General features: G+C 39.0%; 2 protein-coding genes across 6 annotated transcripts in view; one reads left to right on the top strand and one right to left on the bottom strand.

Annotated features, from left to right (window-relative positions):
* Window positions 1-3,795, top strand: part of rubcn (rubicon autophagy regulator) — a 63,432-nt gene extending 59,637 nt beyond the window's left edge. For all 4 annotated transcript variants that reach the window (XM_048604794.1, XM_048604792.1, XM_048604791.1 and 1 more), the window contains 2 exons: window positions 159-252; window positions 3,086-3,795. In XM_048604794.1, the coding sequence (XP_048460751.1) occupies window positions 159-252; window positions 3,086-3,249 (258 nt within the window). In that variant the 3' untranslated portion in view covers window positions 3,250-3,795. The remainder of the gene's footprint in view (window positions 1-158; window positions 253-3,085) is intronic.
* Window positions 3,796-3,895: 100 nt separating this feature from the next.
* The window catches only part of LOC109938449 (CPD photolyase), a 33,962-nt gene continuing 24,488 nt past the window's right edge, over window positions 3,896-13,369 (bottom strand). Inside the window, exons 9-12 of one of the 2 annotated variants that reach the window (XM_048604795.1) lie at window positions 12,973-13,132; window positions 12,053-12,142; window positions 4,629-4,765; window positions 3,896-4,508 (exon numbers count right to left, since the gene is read on the bottom strand). In XM_048604795.1, coding sequence (XP_048460752.1) covers window positions 4,650-4,765; window positions 12,053-12,142; window positions 12,973-13,132 — 366 coding nt within the window. In that variant the 3' untranslated portion in view covers window positions 3,896-4,508; window positions 4,629-4,649. Of the gene's footprint in view, window positions 4,509-4,628; window positions 4,766-6,358; window positions 12,143-12,972; window positions 13,133-13,369 lie in introns of those variants that run through there. The other variant, XM_048604796.1, reaches the window with a different exon arrangement.

Genomic DNA, 13,369 nt, shown 5'->3' with positions numbered 1-13,369 from the left:
GGTTTCATGCATGGGTTTATGATTTTTGTGCGGCTTTCGTTATTAATTATGCTAGTAACGTTCCTCTGGCGAAAGCTAGACTGACTGAACTGCTTTTTAGGGTGAATTCTTATTGTACCTAAAGCATTTTTTTAAAACACTAACTTGTTTTCACTCAGCTTTGTCAGGCAAAAGGCTTCATCTGTGAATTCTGTGGTGATGGCACTGATATTATCTTTCCTTTTGAACTGCACAAATGTAAACGATGTGAAGGTGAGTGTTTTTAAGTTGTACGAAGAAATGAGCAAAAAACAGACTGTTGTCATAGTGTCTTCACATGTCACTCCATTTTGGATGGTTTGCCATGTAGACTCCATTTATCTGATGTCCTATTTGTGCTGCAGTTGCTTGCTTTTGTGTAGCCCATGCAAAAATAAAATAAAATTGACTTAATTTTCCTGGGTTTAAATTTTGAGAGAGCATGTTTACTTTGCAGTTACTTTCTGGGTCTGTAAATTACTTTACTTTTATTTAATTTCTTAAACTTCTTGAGAGAACCTTCCCACCTGCCCTTACTATCACCCAGTTATACCACCTTCCATTTTTTTCCCCCTTTTTAGTGCATTGCTCCCAAATTTTTTTCCCCTCTATTCCTATCTCCTTGTCCCCTGCTTGCTTCCCGTTGTCAGAATATGTTGCATATTCCTAATTGCCCTTGAAAAGATAGTGAACACCCGCCTTAAGCTACTGCGTTCAGTGTAGTTAAGGTATGTGCATGGTGCTGTCACAAAAGGGGGGGTCAGGCTTTTGACTGAGCAATAGTGAAGGATCAGAGATATAGTTCCAAGACAGCATGGTGTTTGACTTTGCGGAGATCTTGCAGGTTCCCATAAGCTTTCTTGGCCTTGAAATTGTAGGTTGCAGACATTGACAGTTGGAAGGTCAACATTGACATATTGAAGGAGGCTTGACCAGTTGTTGCTGTGCATCTCATAGTTCCTGCTGCCATTCTGTTGTGGTGAAGGAAGTAAGTGTTTGGTAGCGGTTGGGTGGTTGACCAGGTGGACTGCTTGTGAGAAATGATACTGAGCTTCTTGAGTGTTGTTGGAGCTGCACTAATCCAAGTTAGTAGAGAATGTTCCTTCACGTTCATGAGTTACGCTTGTAGATAATGGACAAGGTCTGGGGAGTCAGAGGATAAGTTACTTGCTGTGGAATTCCCAGCCCTAACATGCTGTTGCAGCCACAGTATGTATGTACCTGGTCAAGATCAGTTTCACATGGAATCCCTAGAATGTTTCATGTGGGGATTCAGTGACTGTAGTGACTGAAGGTCATGCAACAGCAGCTAGACTGTTGTTGGGGGTGAACATTAACCAGTACTTGTGTGGCGTGAATGTTAGTTCTCACTTCTCATTCTAATCCTAAATGTTAAGTAGATCTTATTCGAAATGGACACTGACGCTTTGATATGTGAGAATTTGGGAATGATGCCGAACACACTCCAATCATCAGTGAACCTCCCAGTTTCTACTTTGATCAGTCATAAAACAGCTGGATCCAACCTTATTCATGGTTACTGGGGCCAAACTCTGCCCTGGCCACTTTCTCTATTTCAAAATGTTTGTTTCGATCTTGTCCTAAATTGATTCAATGATGAGCTTTCAAATCCACATTCCTTAAAATACTGCCTATTTTGACCAGGAGCATAGTCTCCCTTTGCCTCTGGTGTGCTGAAATGCTAATGTGTGTTTTTATAACGCTGGAACTCCTTGACGTGCTCACCGTCTTAAAGAAGCTTTATAAATTGCCTATTCTATTTTGTAGGCTGGGATACTTTGTCTTGTAGAAATCTACAACTCCAATTCTTTCTCAGACTTTGGGATTTATACTCTGTTGCATCATTGCAGCATTTATAACTTTAAAGTATTGAACTGTTAACAGGTAAGCTCACGTATGAATGTCCTCGTTTTTCCAAGGACTGCAACCACTCCTTGCCACTCTTCCCCCCCCCCCCCCCCCCCCCCCGCCCTCCCCCGCACCCCCCCCCCCCCCCTCCCCCCCCCCCCCCACCCCCCCCCCCCCCCCACCAACAGTGGTCGAAAACGCCCTCGACCGCATCTCCTGCGTTTCCCGCATCTCAGCCCTCACACCACCTCCCTGCAATAACAACAAAGACAGAATTCCCCTTGTCCTCACGTATCGCCCCATCAACCTCTGGATTCAACGCATCATTCTCCGCCACTTCCACCACCTGCAATCTGACCCCTCTACCAAGGATATATTTCCTTCCCACCCTTAACTGCCTTCCGGAGGGACCACGCTCTCCGCGACTCCCTCGTCCACTCCACAATCCCCACTAGTCCCACCACCCCCGGCATCTTTCCCTGCAACCGCAGGAGGCGCTACACCTGCCCCTCCACCTCCACCCTTCCCTCCATCCCAGGCCCCAAGAAAACCTTCCACATTAAACAGATGTTCATCTGCACATCTGCTAATGTGGTATATTGTATCTGCTGTTCCTGATGTGGCCTCCTCTACATCGGGGAAACCAAGCGGAGGCTTGGAGACCGCTTTGTGGAGCGTCTGCGCTCGGTTCATGACAACCGACAACTCCTCCCAGTCGCGAACCACTTCAACTCCCCCTCCCGCTCCTTGGATGTCATGTCCATCCTGGGCCGCCTCCAGTGTCACAACAATGCCACCTGAAAACTAGAGGAACAGCACCTCCTATTCTGCTTGGAAAACCTACAACCCAATGCTCTCAATGTGGACTTTACAAGCTTCAAAATCTCCCCACCCCGACCTCATCCCAAGACCAGCGCCCCCTCTCGTCCCTGCCTCCTTGACCTGTCATCTTCTCTCCACCTATCTGCTCCACTGTCCACCTTCTATCATCGCCTCCCCCTCTCTCCATTTATTTCAGAGCTCCCTTTCCCTCCCCCATTTCTGAAGAAGGGTCCAGACCCGAAACGTCAGCTTTCCTGCTCCTCTGATGCTGCCTGGCCTGTGTTCATCCAGCTCCACACCTTGTTATGTATTCATGTATGAATGAGTGTTGAACTGCTATTGTAAAATATTAAAACACTTTATTTTTTCTCTGCAGAATGTAAAGCGTGTTATCATAAGTCCTGCTTTAAATCAGATCAGTGTCCCCGCTGTGACCGGTTACAGGCACGTAAAGAACTCCTTGCCAAACAGACCATAGAATTGTATTTGGAGTCGGAAGGTGAAGAGGAATCGAGTTCACAGAGTACAAGTTGTGATTGAGCAGGAAGACAGCAAATATTAACAAAACTACTTGAAAATTTGGATTGAAGCAGTGTTGACTTCATGCACTTTTTATTAAAGTTGGCGCCATAGGCTTCACCTATACTAAAGTTATAATGAAAATGCTATTTATTGCCTTCCAGGAATGTAAACTTTAGTGATGGTGTGCTATTGATCTAATTGTTAACAATGTACATTTGTCCCTGATGCTGAACATTTTTTATTTTACATGTTTTTAGGTGTATTAAGTGTTTTTGCATGAATGTTTAAAGACTGTTTTTGGAAGGAGGAGACTATTAAATCCTGAGCAGTTCTGGTATTCTGTGTATCATACTACAAGTTGCATTTCAGGATTAGCCTATATTCTTGCCAGAATGAGGGAGCTTTCAGTCGGCTGAGTAGTTATTCTTGTCATTCATCTGTTTTCATCCACTTTCTTTCCATTTTGGCTAAAGGCACATACATGGAGTTCTTGAAGATGCACTTAATCTATGTAAACAAAAGTTCTCATCCCTGGTATTGTAATAAAATTTCCTATGGCATTGATGCCTGTTTAGTGTTGCAGTGTTCTTATTTAGTATTAATTTAGGAATTGATACGGAAACGTTGGATGATGCCAAAGAGAGTCTTTAGCATTTAATTTATAACCTTTAAATTGAGGTTTGTGGATACTGAAATTCAACTGTACAAAGTTGATTTGTGTTGCTGCCCTCTTTGAGCTGCTGTGAAGTTCTTTGTTTAATAAACAAACCTGCCAAGAATGTATAGGTTTATTTTAAGATCATATTCTGTAGGATGATAAAAGGATTATTCAAGAATAGTGCGTTTGGCTTGAATGTAGAATTTTTTGCTAGCTATCAAACCTAATGTTTGGGCTAGTATACAGCTGGGTTATTCATAGTGTGGGATGATTCAGGAGACTTTTCTCTTTCCAAGCAGACTGTTGCATTGGACTGTCACAAGAGTACTGAATTGTGATGGATTAAATGAGTCCCATATAAAATGGAGTATAACTTCTAACAGGATATATATGTCTACTTGTATAGATTTTTAACATTATAAGGATGGACAGATCATAAAAAATGATATTAAATACCTTCAGACATTTCAGATGTTATCTGGCATTGTCATGTGTGTTAGCGGTTGTATTTCTCTTATTCAATATTTTGTGGTGTTACGAGGCTGTTCATTCTGTTCATCTTTGTTTGCTGTTCTGCAATGTCACCATCCTGTACAGTAAATATCTTGCTGGCTGGATACTTGAAACACAATGGACTTGAGGTTTGACTAGATAAAACTATTCAAATCTCGGTTATGTTGAGGTTTTTGTAAGTAATGTTAATTTAAACCCAATTGCTAATGCAACAAAATCTGCTTACCAGGGCCACAAGGTTTGATGTTTATTGTAATGCAATGTCTTGACTCAAGTGGCATGGAAGTTGGTACAAACCAATAATAAAACAGATTTTCTTGTCCATGACATTCCAGTACAATCGTGAAGATGAATATTGGATATCTGTGTAAGATGAGGTACGTTAGAATTATGAAGTTTTGATATAGACATATCACTTTAGAGGACCTCCAGGCCTAGTTATGAAGCATACGTTGAGACTGTTTGTTTGTTTTAGTTTGAGTGGAGTTTTAATCTCTGACAATCTCCTGACCACCCCCCACCCCCCCCATATGGAAATTTTCCCCCTGTGCACAAGCCCTTTTTTTTTTCCCCTTGAAGACAACCAATGTATCTCGGTAATCTTACAAAACTAGCAACTTGCCTAAATAGGTTGATGTTAAAAATATACTTATGTTCTGGAAAATTGTGGGACAAGTGGGACTTTAGCCTTGACCTTCTGGTCCAGGAGATAGGAGCACTATCTCTGTCACTAGAACCCTCTTAACATATGACTACTTTATTTTTTTTCCCCCCTTGCAACAAAAGAAACAAATCAAAACATATTGAAGTAGTTATCTTTAATCATCCTATTCAGACATGTTATGGCACACATTTGAATCTGGGTCTCTGGGTTTTTGTCAAAGATGGTCCACATACCTAAGTGCTGTCTGCAAAACCAACAATATGTCTGAGCAGGTTGATTTAAAATATGCTTAGATATGTTATGCCACACTACTAGGGAGAGCGGACTTGAACCTGGACCTTCTGGTCCCGAGTTAGAGACACTACCACTACTGCAAAGGTGCTCTGAAACATACCTAAGTAGATATTTCTAAGCAACCCGATCAGACAGGTCATGACACATTCTGGGGTGGGCATGTTTGGGAACATAACTTGAATATGTCTTTTAATTACTCATAACCTTATGTGGATGTTGGCACATCAGGTATGTGATTAGCGTCAAATTTAAAGTAAGTGAAATGGTGTATTTTTCTCAATGTAGATGTTTTTAATCATCCTGTTCAGACAGATTATGATGCATCTTTGCAGCAGTTGGGACTTGAACTTGGGTCATCCAGCCTAAAAGTAGGGACAGTACACTGCCACAAAAATAAAAGTATATTATTTTCTAATCCACCTGTTCAGACATATTGTGAAATGTCTGGGAACATATCGAAGATATTTTCTGATCAATGCCCAACATCATCTACCTTTTTATTACCTTCAACAACTAGGCATTAAACATCCATTAACAGAACCTTTGGATTCCAGCAATCTCCACCTAACACCCCTATTTGGGTTCTGGTGGCGTACTGATGCCTCTGAGCTAGAAGATCTGGGGTCAAGTCCTACCTGCCCCAGAGGTGTGTTGTAATATGTCCAAATGTGATTGAAAATAATGAACATTTCTCACTTCATACGGAGAACTGTATAGGGCAGTTGTGTAGTTCACAGATAAAGGAGCTCGGATGATATGTTAATGTGAAGCCTGAACTTTTTGACTGAATCATTGTTGAATGATCTAGTGCTTTTTAAGTCTTACTTTAATCTTTACAGTTTCTGTCCAGTGCAGGATCTAGGGTGCTGTGGTGTTCTCTTGGTTGGTATATTACAAAATATTTTTAATCCTCCACATAACAATTTGTTTCATTAGCCATTTTATGATGGAAGTGTAATTTCTATGAATTGGAATTTACTTGGAAATAATAGAGAAAGTGTAATCAAAAACAGTTATTTAATGATTAAAATAGTCACAGACAAATCCAACCCTGCATTCAGGCAGCAACAGTTTAGCGCATTCAGTTGGAGTTATAACATTCAAGAGTAAAATCTACAGACAGTTTCCACCTCCCTGGATAACACATTAATTCATCCGTTGGGAGATGAAATGCTATTTGAGTGATCAGTCTTCTCATGTTTGTTTTTAGCCATTGGTGTATTTCAAAATTACACAAGAAATTTTAGTTCAGCACTATGGCCCAAATGTTTGGGTAATGAACATTTGGTTTCTGGCAGCTTTTAACTATATTTTTTGGAAGTTTTTGTTCAGAATTTCAAAATGAAAGAATCAGAATTACAGGAATTTTGTCTTGTTCTGCATGTTTGTCTGTAAGTTAAGTGAATAAAATATGCAGACGTGTAATTTTGTCAATAAGCCAAGAAATATTCTCTCAGCACATCATGAATTTAATGGACAGGAATATCAATTAAGGTGTACATTAGGTGGCAGATACCTTTGCTTATTATGCACACTATTGAATTCCAACCCCAAAACCATCTTTTTAATGTTTTAGTGATACAAAATGAATTGAATTTGGGTTACAGCAATTGATCAGATGCAATAGTAATACTAGTTCTTCCAGAGAATGGACATTTATAGAATTTTGCAGTTTGTAAGAAAATAGCTCAAACAATGTCATTGTATAGTCAACTAAAGAGCCCTGTTAATCACTAATATTGTACTGTATATATGGAAATATTAATACATTTAGTGCATCAATCCTGCTTGAACTTCTTGACTCCTGGAACATAGCTTTTATTTTAAACAATTGCAGGTTTTTAACTGTTTTATCCTTCCTTAATTTTGAATAGCAAAAGTTGAACAACAAAATTTTGTTGAAAGCTGCAAAGCAAAGTACTGACATTTAATATTAAAATTGTAAATATATTTCCTCAAAACTTTATTTCCAAATGTGTTTGTTTTTCTTTCTGTACATCAAGTACAAAGGTACACAAAATAATAATTTTTATTAGCTTTTGAGTTTATTGTACAGATCAAATGCAGCTTTCATTGTTTTTTTTTTTTTTTTTATTTGGTACAAATTCCAATCCTTTCTAATTTTGGTGGTGTGAGGGCTACTTTTATTTAAAGATCAAGCAGTAACCAATTTCCATAAGCAAGATTCTTCTTGGTCTACCTTCAAGGAGTAATTTCTTCTGAGGGTTGTGTCTGTATGGAACTCCATGCCACAGAGAGCTGTGGGGTCATTTTTGTATATCTAAGGTGGAAATATATTTTTGATCAGTTGGAGAAAGGGTAGGAGAGAATGCGAGGAGTGTGGATGAGTTAAACTGAAGGGTCTGTTTCTGTGCTGTATGACTCCATGATCCTACTGAATGTTGGAACAGGCACAAGGGGGTTTGAATGGTCTACTCCTGTTCATATTTCTTATGGCCTTTACCACTAAATTCCCTCTTAATTCCCTCTTAATTCTTCGGTCAAATTCATCTTTTAGCACAAAAAAACTTAAGATCCATTTCTGTTCAGCAAGCAGGATAATTATTTTGGCTTAAGTATCACAGGATTGTCATTCACCCACCTAATTTGTTTATAAAGTCAGAAATCACACAACACCAGGTTATAGTCCAAAAGATTTGTTTGAAATCACAAGCTTTCAGAGTGCTGCTCCTTTTGAAGTTGAAGGGACTTCTCAGAGCAGCACTCCAAAAGCTTGTGATTTCAAATAAACCTGTTGGACCATAACTTGGTGTTGTGAGACTTCTGACTTTGTCCAACACCAGCACCTCCACAAATTTGTTTATGTAATAGCTTTAACATAGCAAAATGTTCCAAGGCACTTCATAGAAATATTAAAATTTGACACCAGGGCACAAAAGGGGCTTTTTCTGTAGATGATCAAAAGCGCGGTATACAGATTTTAAGGGAGAAAGAAGGTTTGGCTGGCATTAAAATTGGGAATGCTAAAGATTACACATTTGAAGGAGTCCAGATTTCTAATTGCATTAAAACTGGAAATAATTACAGTTGTGAAAAGTTGAGGCTACAAGGAATTTGAAAAGAACTTTAAAGCTGAGGTGTTGCTTAATTGGAGGCTAATTTAGGTTAGTAAGCACAGGGTGACAGATGAGCAAGACTCTGGAGCAGCCAAAGACACACTTTTGGCTGACTTCAACAGCACAGACTGTTTCAAGAAGTCAATTTATTGCAGTTATACTGTATTTGCTATACCACAAAAGCTCAGAGCTTTCCATTAATGTAGTAGCACTTCTACTCCCAGCAACTGATACATAAAACTGATGGCATATATCAAATGTTAGATATCCATGGGAACTAGAAATCTCAAAAACAGAAAAATGAAATATGCAGTCGGTTTAATTAATTTGTGGCATGTTGGCATCACTGGTTGGCCAACATTGTCCAATTCTAGTTGTCCTTAAAGACTGTGGAGATCTGTCTTTGTGAACCACTACAGTCCAGCTAAATCTGAGGTTAATGTTTTCAATGTATCACATTCCTTAAACTGTTCAGATGCAGTGTTCCATTTGAATCAGTGTGGTGTGCTCTGGTACTGTAATATCAATAACATGTGGCATAATATGAATTGCTGCAGTTGGTCCTGCTCACAAACCATTCTTACAATGGATCAGAAATTGCTGGCAATGTACAAGATGAGTCACAGTACTGGCAGATACTAAAGTGAAAACAACACAGCAGATGGGCGTGGAGAGATAAGAGTTGTGGAGTAGACCAAGTTGCTGTATAATTTGCACCACTGAACTCTTGGCCTTGGCTAATATGTAAGCTTGCCAGAAATCTCGTGTTCAAAAATAGCTGGATTTACACGAGTTTAAAATTAATCCTGCTGCAGTCATTCAAGACTGAAATTTCATGGTCAATTCCTGATCTAGATGTTCCTTTCTAGACCTCCACATTGAGAACAGAGATCCTAGCTGAGTCAAAAATTGTACCTAGCAGTTTAAGATTTAAATTTTAAATGTGTGTACTTCTCATTTCAATCCATGTCAATGAAATTCCTTTATTTGAAATGGGAAGGAGACAAAATTTATAAGTATAGGCCAGTTAACAATATCCATTATTGGGAAATTGTTAAAAGTCTACCATAAAGGATGTAATAGGAATATTTAGAAATGCATGATCAAACAGTCAACATCACTTCACAAAGTGAACGTCATGCCTGACAAATTTACTAGAATTCTTTGAGGAGGTAACAAGCAAGATTGATTAAAAAGGGAAGCACTGGATGTAATAATGTGGTTGACTCTGAACTGCCCTATGGGCAGTTAGGGATTGGCAATAAATGCTGCCTAGCCAGCGATGCCCTCTATTTATTTATCAATGAATAAAGAAACAAATAAACTTGAATTTTCAGAAGGCATTTGATATCGTACCACACATTAGGCTAACTAACGGAATAAGAACCTGTGGAGTTGGAAGTAGTACATTAGCATGAATACATGATTAGCTAACTAACATAAGAAAGAGAATTGGGTTAAGGGGACATTTTCAGGCTGACAACCTGTAATTAGTAGGCTACCACAGGGATCAGGGCTGTGGCCACAATTATTTACAATATATATTAATGATTTGGATGAGGAAAATGAGTCTATGATAGTAAAGTTTGCAGATGACAAAAATAGGTGCAAAGGCAAGTGGTAAGAATGACTGACTGCAGTGGCAATATGGATATTTTAAATGACAGAAAAAAACCTGGTACATGGAATATAATGTGGGGAAATATGAGGTTATGCATTTTGGCAGGAAGCATAAGAAGAGTTGAATATTATTTAAATGGAGGAAGACTGCAGAAAACTACAGAACAAAGCGATTTTGGGAGTCCCAGTGCATAAATCAGAAAAAGCTAACACCCAAGTTCAGTAGGTAATAGGTAAGGCAAATGAAATGTTGGCCTTTCTTTCCAAGGGAAGTGAATATAAAAGGGACATTTTGCTAAAACTGTACAAGGCACTAGACAGACCACAGCTGGAACACTATGAACAATTTGGTTTTCTCAACCAAAGGAAGTTTTATATCAGCATTGGTTGCAGTCTCCAGAAGGTTCACGAGGCTGATGCAAATATGGAGGAACTGTCTTATAAGGGCAGGTTGAGTATTTTGGGTCTGTGCTCATTGGAACATTAAAAAATGAGATGTGACCTTATTGAAACATACAAGATTCTTAGAAGACTTGACAAGGTCGATGTAGAAAAGTCATTTCCCTTTGTAGGACAGTCTAGGATCAGAGGGCTGCACATTTACGCCAGAGATGAGGAGGAATGTCTTCTCTGAGGAATTCTTAATGACCCAACTAAGTATATTCAAGGCTGAGACAGAGATTTTTCATCAGTAAAGGAATCCAGGGTTATTGGAATAAAATCGGGAGGGTGGAGCTGAGTAATATCAGATCAGCTATGATCTCATTAAACAGCAGAGCAGACTTATCATCTACCTATGTCTAGTCATTATCAGACTACTATATGTGGGAGTTGGTTTCCAATAATATACTAATGATTGTACTTGTGTTTAAAATTCAGCAGCCAGTATGTACACAGCAAACTGTCACAAACTTAAAAACTTAATTGGCTGTAGAGTCTTTTGTGACTTCCAAAGATCGTGAAGTGCTGTACAAGTGAGAGGTTTTGTTTTGTAACCTCGCTGTCTGCTCAAACTAGTCATTAGAGATGTACAGCATGGAAACAGGCCCTTTCAGTTCAACTTGTCCATACTGACCAGATATCCTAGATAAATCTAGTCCCATTAGCATTTGGGGTAAGGTTTTTCCTAGAATTGGCCAATGAGTGGCTACAATGCAAGTTCACCATCCGGTTGGGATTACGGGGTGGGGTGAGCTACTGAAGTTGAGACTAAACCATTCAGCGTGCTGCAAAGGTAGGGCAGTCTTGTCACTCTATTGAAGTATTCCAGCTAACAGCTTCTGCTGTCCATTGCTGGTTGACAAGGTCAGCATTCACACGACAGCAAAGGGTCACAATGAATCTTTGATCTTATAAATTCTGTGTCTGGTAATACCTCTGTCACTAACACCTGAAGAAGGACCGAGGATCTGAAAGCTTGTGTTTTCAAATAAAACTTTTGGACAATAACCTGCTGTCGTGTGAATTCTGACCTTGTCAACCAGCAACGGACAGTAGAAGCCCTTAGCTGGAATACTTCAATAGTTACAGCGGAAGATGTTCTAAATAGATTGCTTCTATGTATTGTAATGCAGTGTCATAATTTAGGAGAAATTAAATTTGAAGAAAGCACCAAGAAAGTCAAAAATTGGCAATGGTTAGTAGTAAAAAGAAATTCTGGAATATTGCTCTGTTGCCTGTGTAGATCCATGAGTTTCATTCAAACATTGAACAAGTCAGAATAAGAGGAGTCTAATGTATGACAGGGTACATGATACAATGCTTGTGATAAGAGTGTGTCTGAGCACTCGAATGGCCTTTTCTTGTTTTGCATTTTAAGGCTATCTTTCAAAATCTATCTCCCACGCCCCACACTTGCCCTGCATTTCAGATTTAAGGAACAAATGCTTCGTAAATTCAATTTTATGAAAGGATGTACACTGATCTACAATGGATTTGTAAACTTCTTGTAGTTATACTTCTTTTCAAACTGGCCAACGTCAAATTTCCTCTTACAGCCATTATAATTCATGTAGCGAATCTTGCCAAAGATTGGTCGCTCTTTCCAGCCTTGGTCGTGGATTCCACAGATTGACCACATGCAACCTACAAGAGAAGATGCTGATCAGAAATGAACAGTAACTAAGTGCCAGACTGCAAAATGTTGGTTCATCAGGAAATTGCATTTTTTGGTATTATTTGTACTTGTTGGCAATTGTCCAAAATTTCAATGCTGAAATTGTGTAATATTTCACAGATGCTGTCAAACTGAAACAGGATGACTATATTTCAGGTCAGAAATTAAAGAGGATGAGTTAACAATGTAATATAGATGCAGCATTACTAGCAGAATCAGATTTTACACCAGAACCTGTTCCTGCTGTACTTGTACCTTATTTTCATGCCATTGAAACTTCTAGATCAGACGGGAAAGCAGCATTTCCTTGGTAACACTTTGTCATATTCACAAAAATGAAACGTACGGCTTCAGATATTAGAAATTTGATTATTTCTTCCTACATCTGGCATAAATGCTGGTGTAGCTTGGACTGGATAAACGTAGTCAGGAGCAGATTTTAAATGTGTCGCATGACTTTGCCACTTTTAGGTTATGCTCTATGTATCAAAATGAATTTGTTTACTTTTGTTTTTATTTCACAATGCTACTAAGCAGCACTGGAAAATACCAGGTGATTTTCCAATCCATTAAAAGATTCCACAAATCAACAGAGATTCCCTTTTTGTAATCTTAATGTGAGGGATAGGAATTGAAGAACAGATGGTATTGGAATAACGCAGCATTAAAAGGGGTTAAAGGAACTGCAAATGGTCTATTCATTTATTTTTAAGATTTATGCACTAATATTTTATGTGGAGGCATAAGGTATGTATGCACCACCAACTTTAGATAAATATAAAAGCAAATTTGTGCTTACCTACATATCCATTTGGATCTCTGCCATCCAGTTCATAGCGATCATTCAGGTAGATGGAGAACTGTAAGGCTTCCTCAGGTGAAGCAGTCCACTCTAAAATCTTTTTAGCCCAGTACATTCGAAGAAAACCATGCATCTTCCCCTCATGGATCATCTGAAGCTACAGTAAATAACAACAAAAATGTTGCAGCTGAAGGTGCTGCACTTTACAAGAAAGGCAGCTAGGGGTGGGTAGGCAGAATAGGATTGCATGCTAATTCTGCACAAAAGAGTCAAAGTGGATTGAATGGTTTTCCTCATTTATAAATATCCTGTAACATTGCAATCTCTCATTTCTAGAACTAGTGAATATTAAAGTCTCGTGTTCAATGAGATTCACAAGCATCAGTATCTCAAC

The sequence above is a fragment of the Rhincodon typus genome, chromosome 13 (assembly GCF_021869965.1).
Source record: "Rhincodon typus isolate 14 chromosome 13, sRhiTyp1.1, whole genome shotgun sequence".
Lineage (NCBI taxonomy): Eukaryota > Metazoa > Chordata > Chondrichthyes > Orectolobiformes > Rhincodontidae > Rhincodon > Rhincodon typus.
Note: the sequence above shows the minus strand (reverse complement) of the source record. Positions and strands in the feature narration are given on the sequence as shown.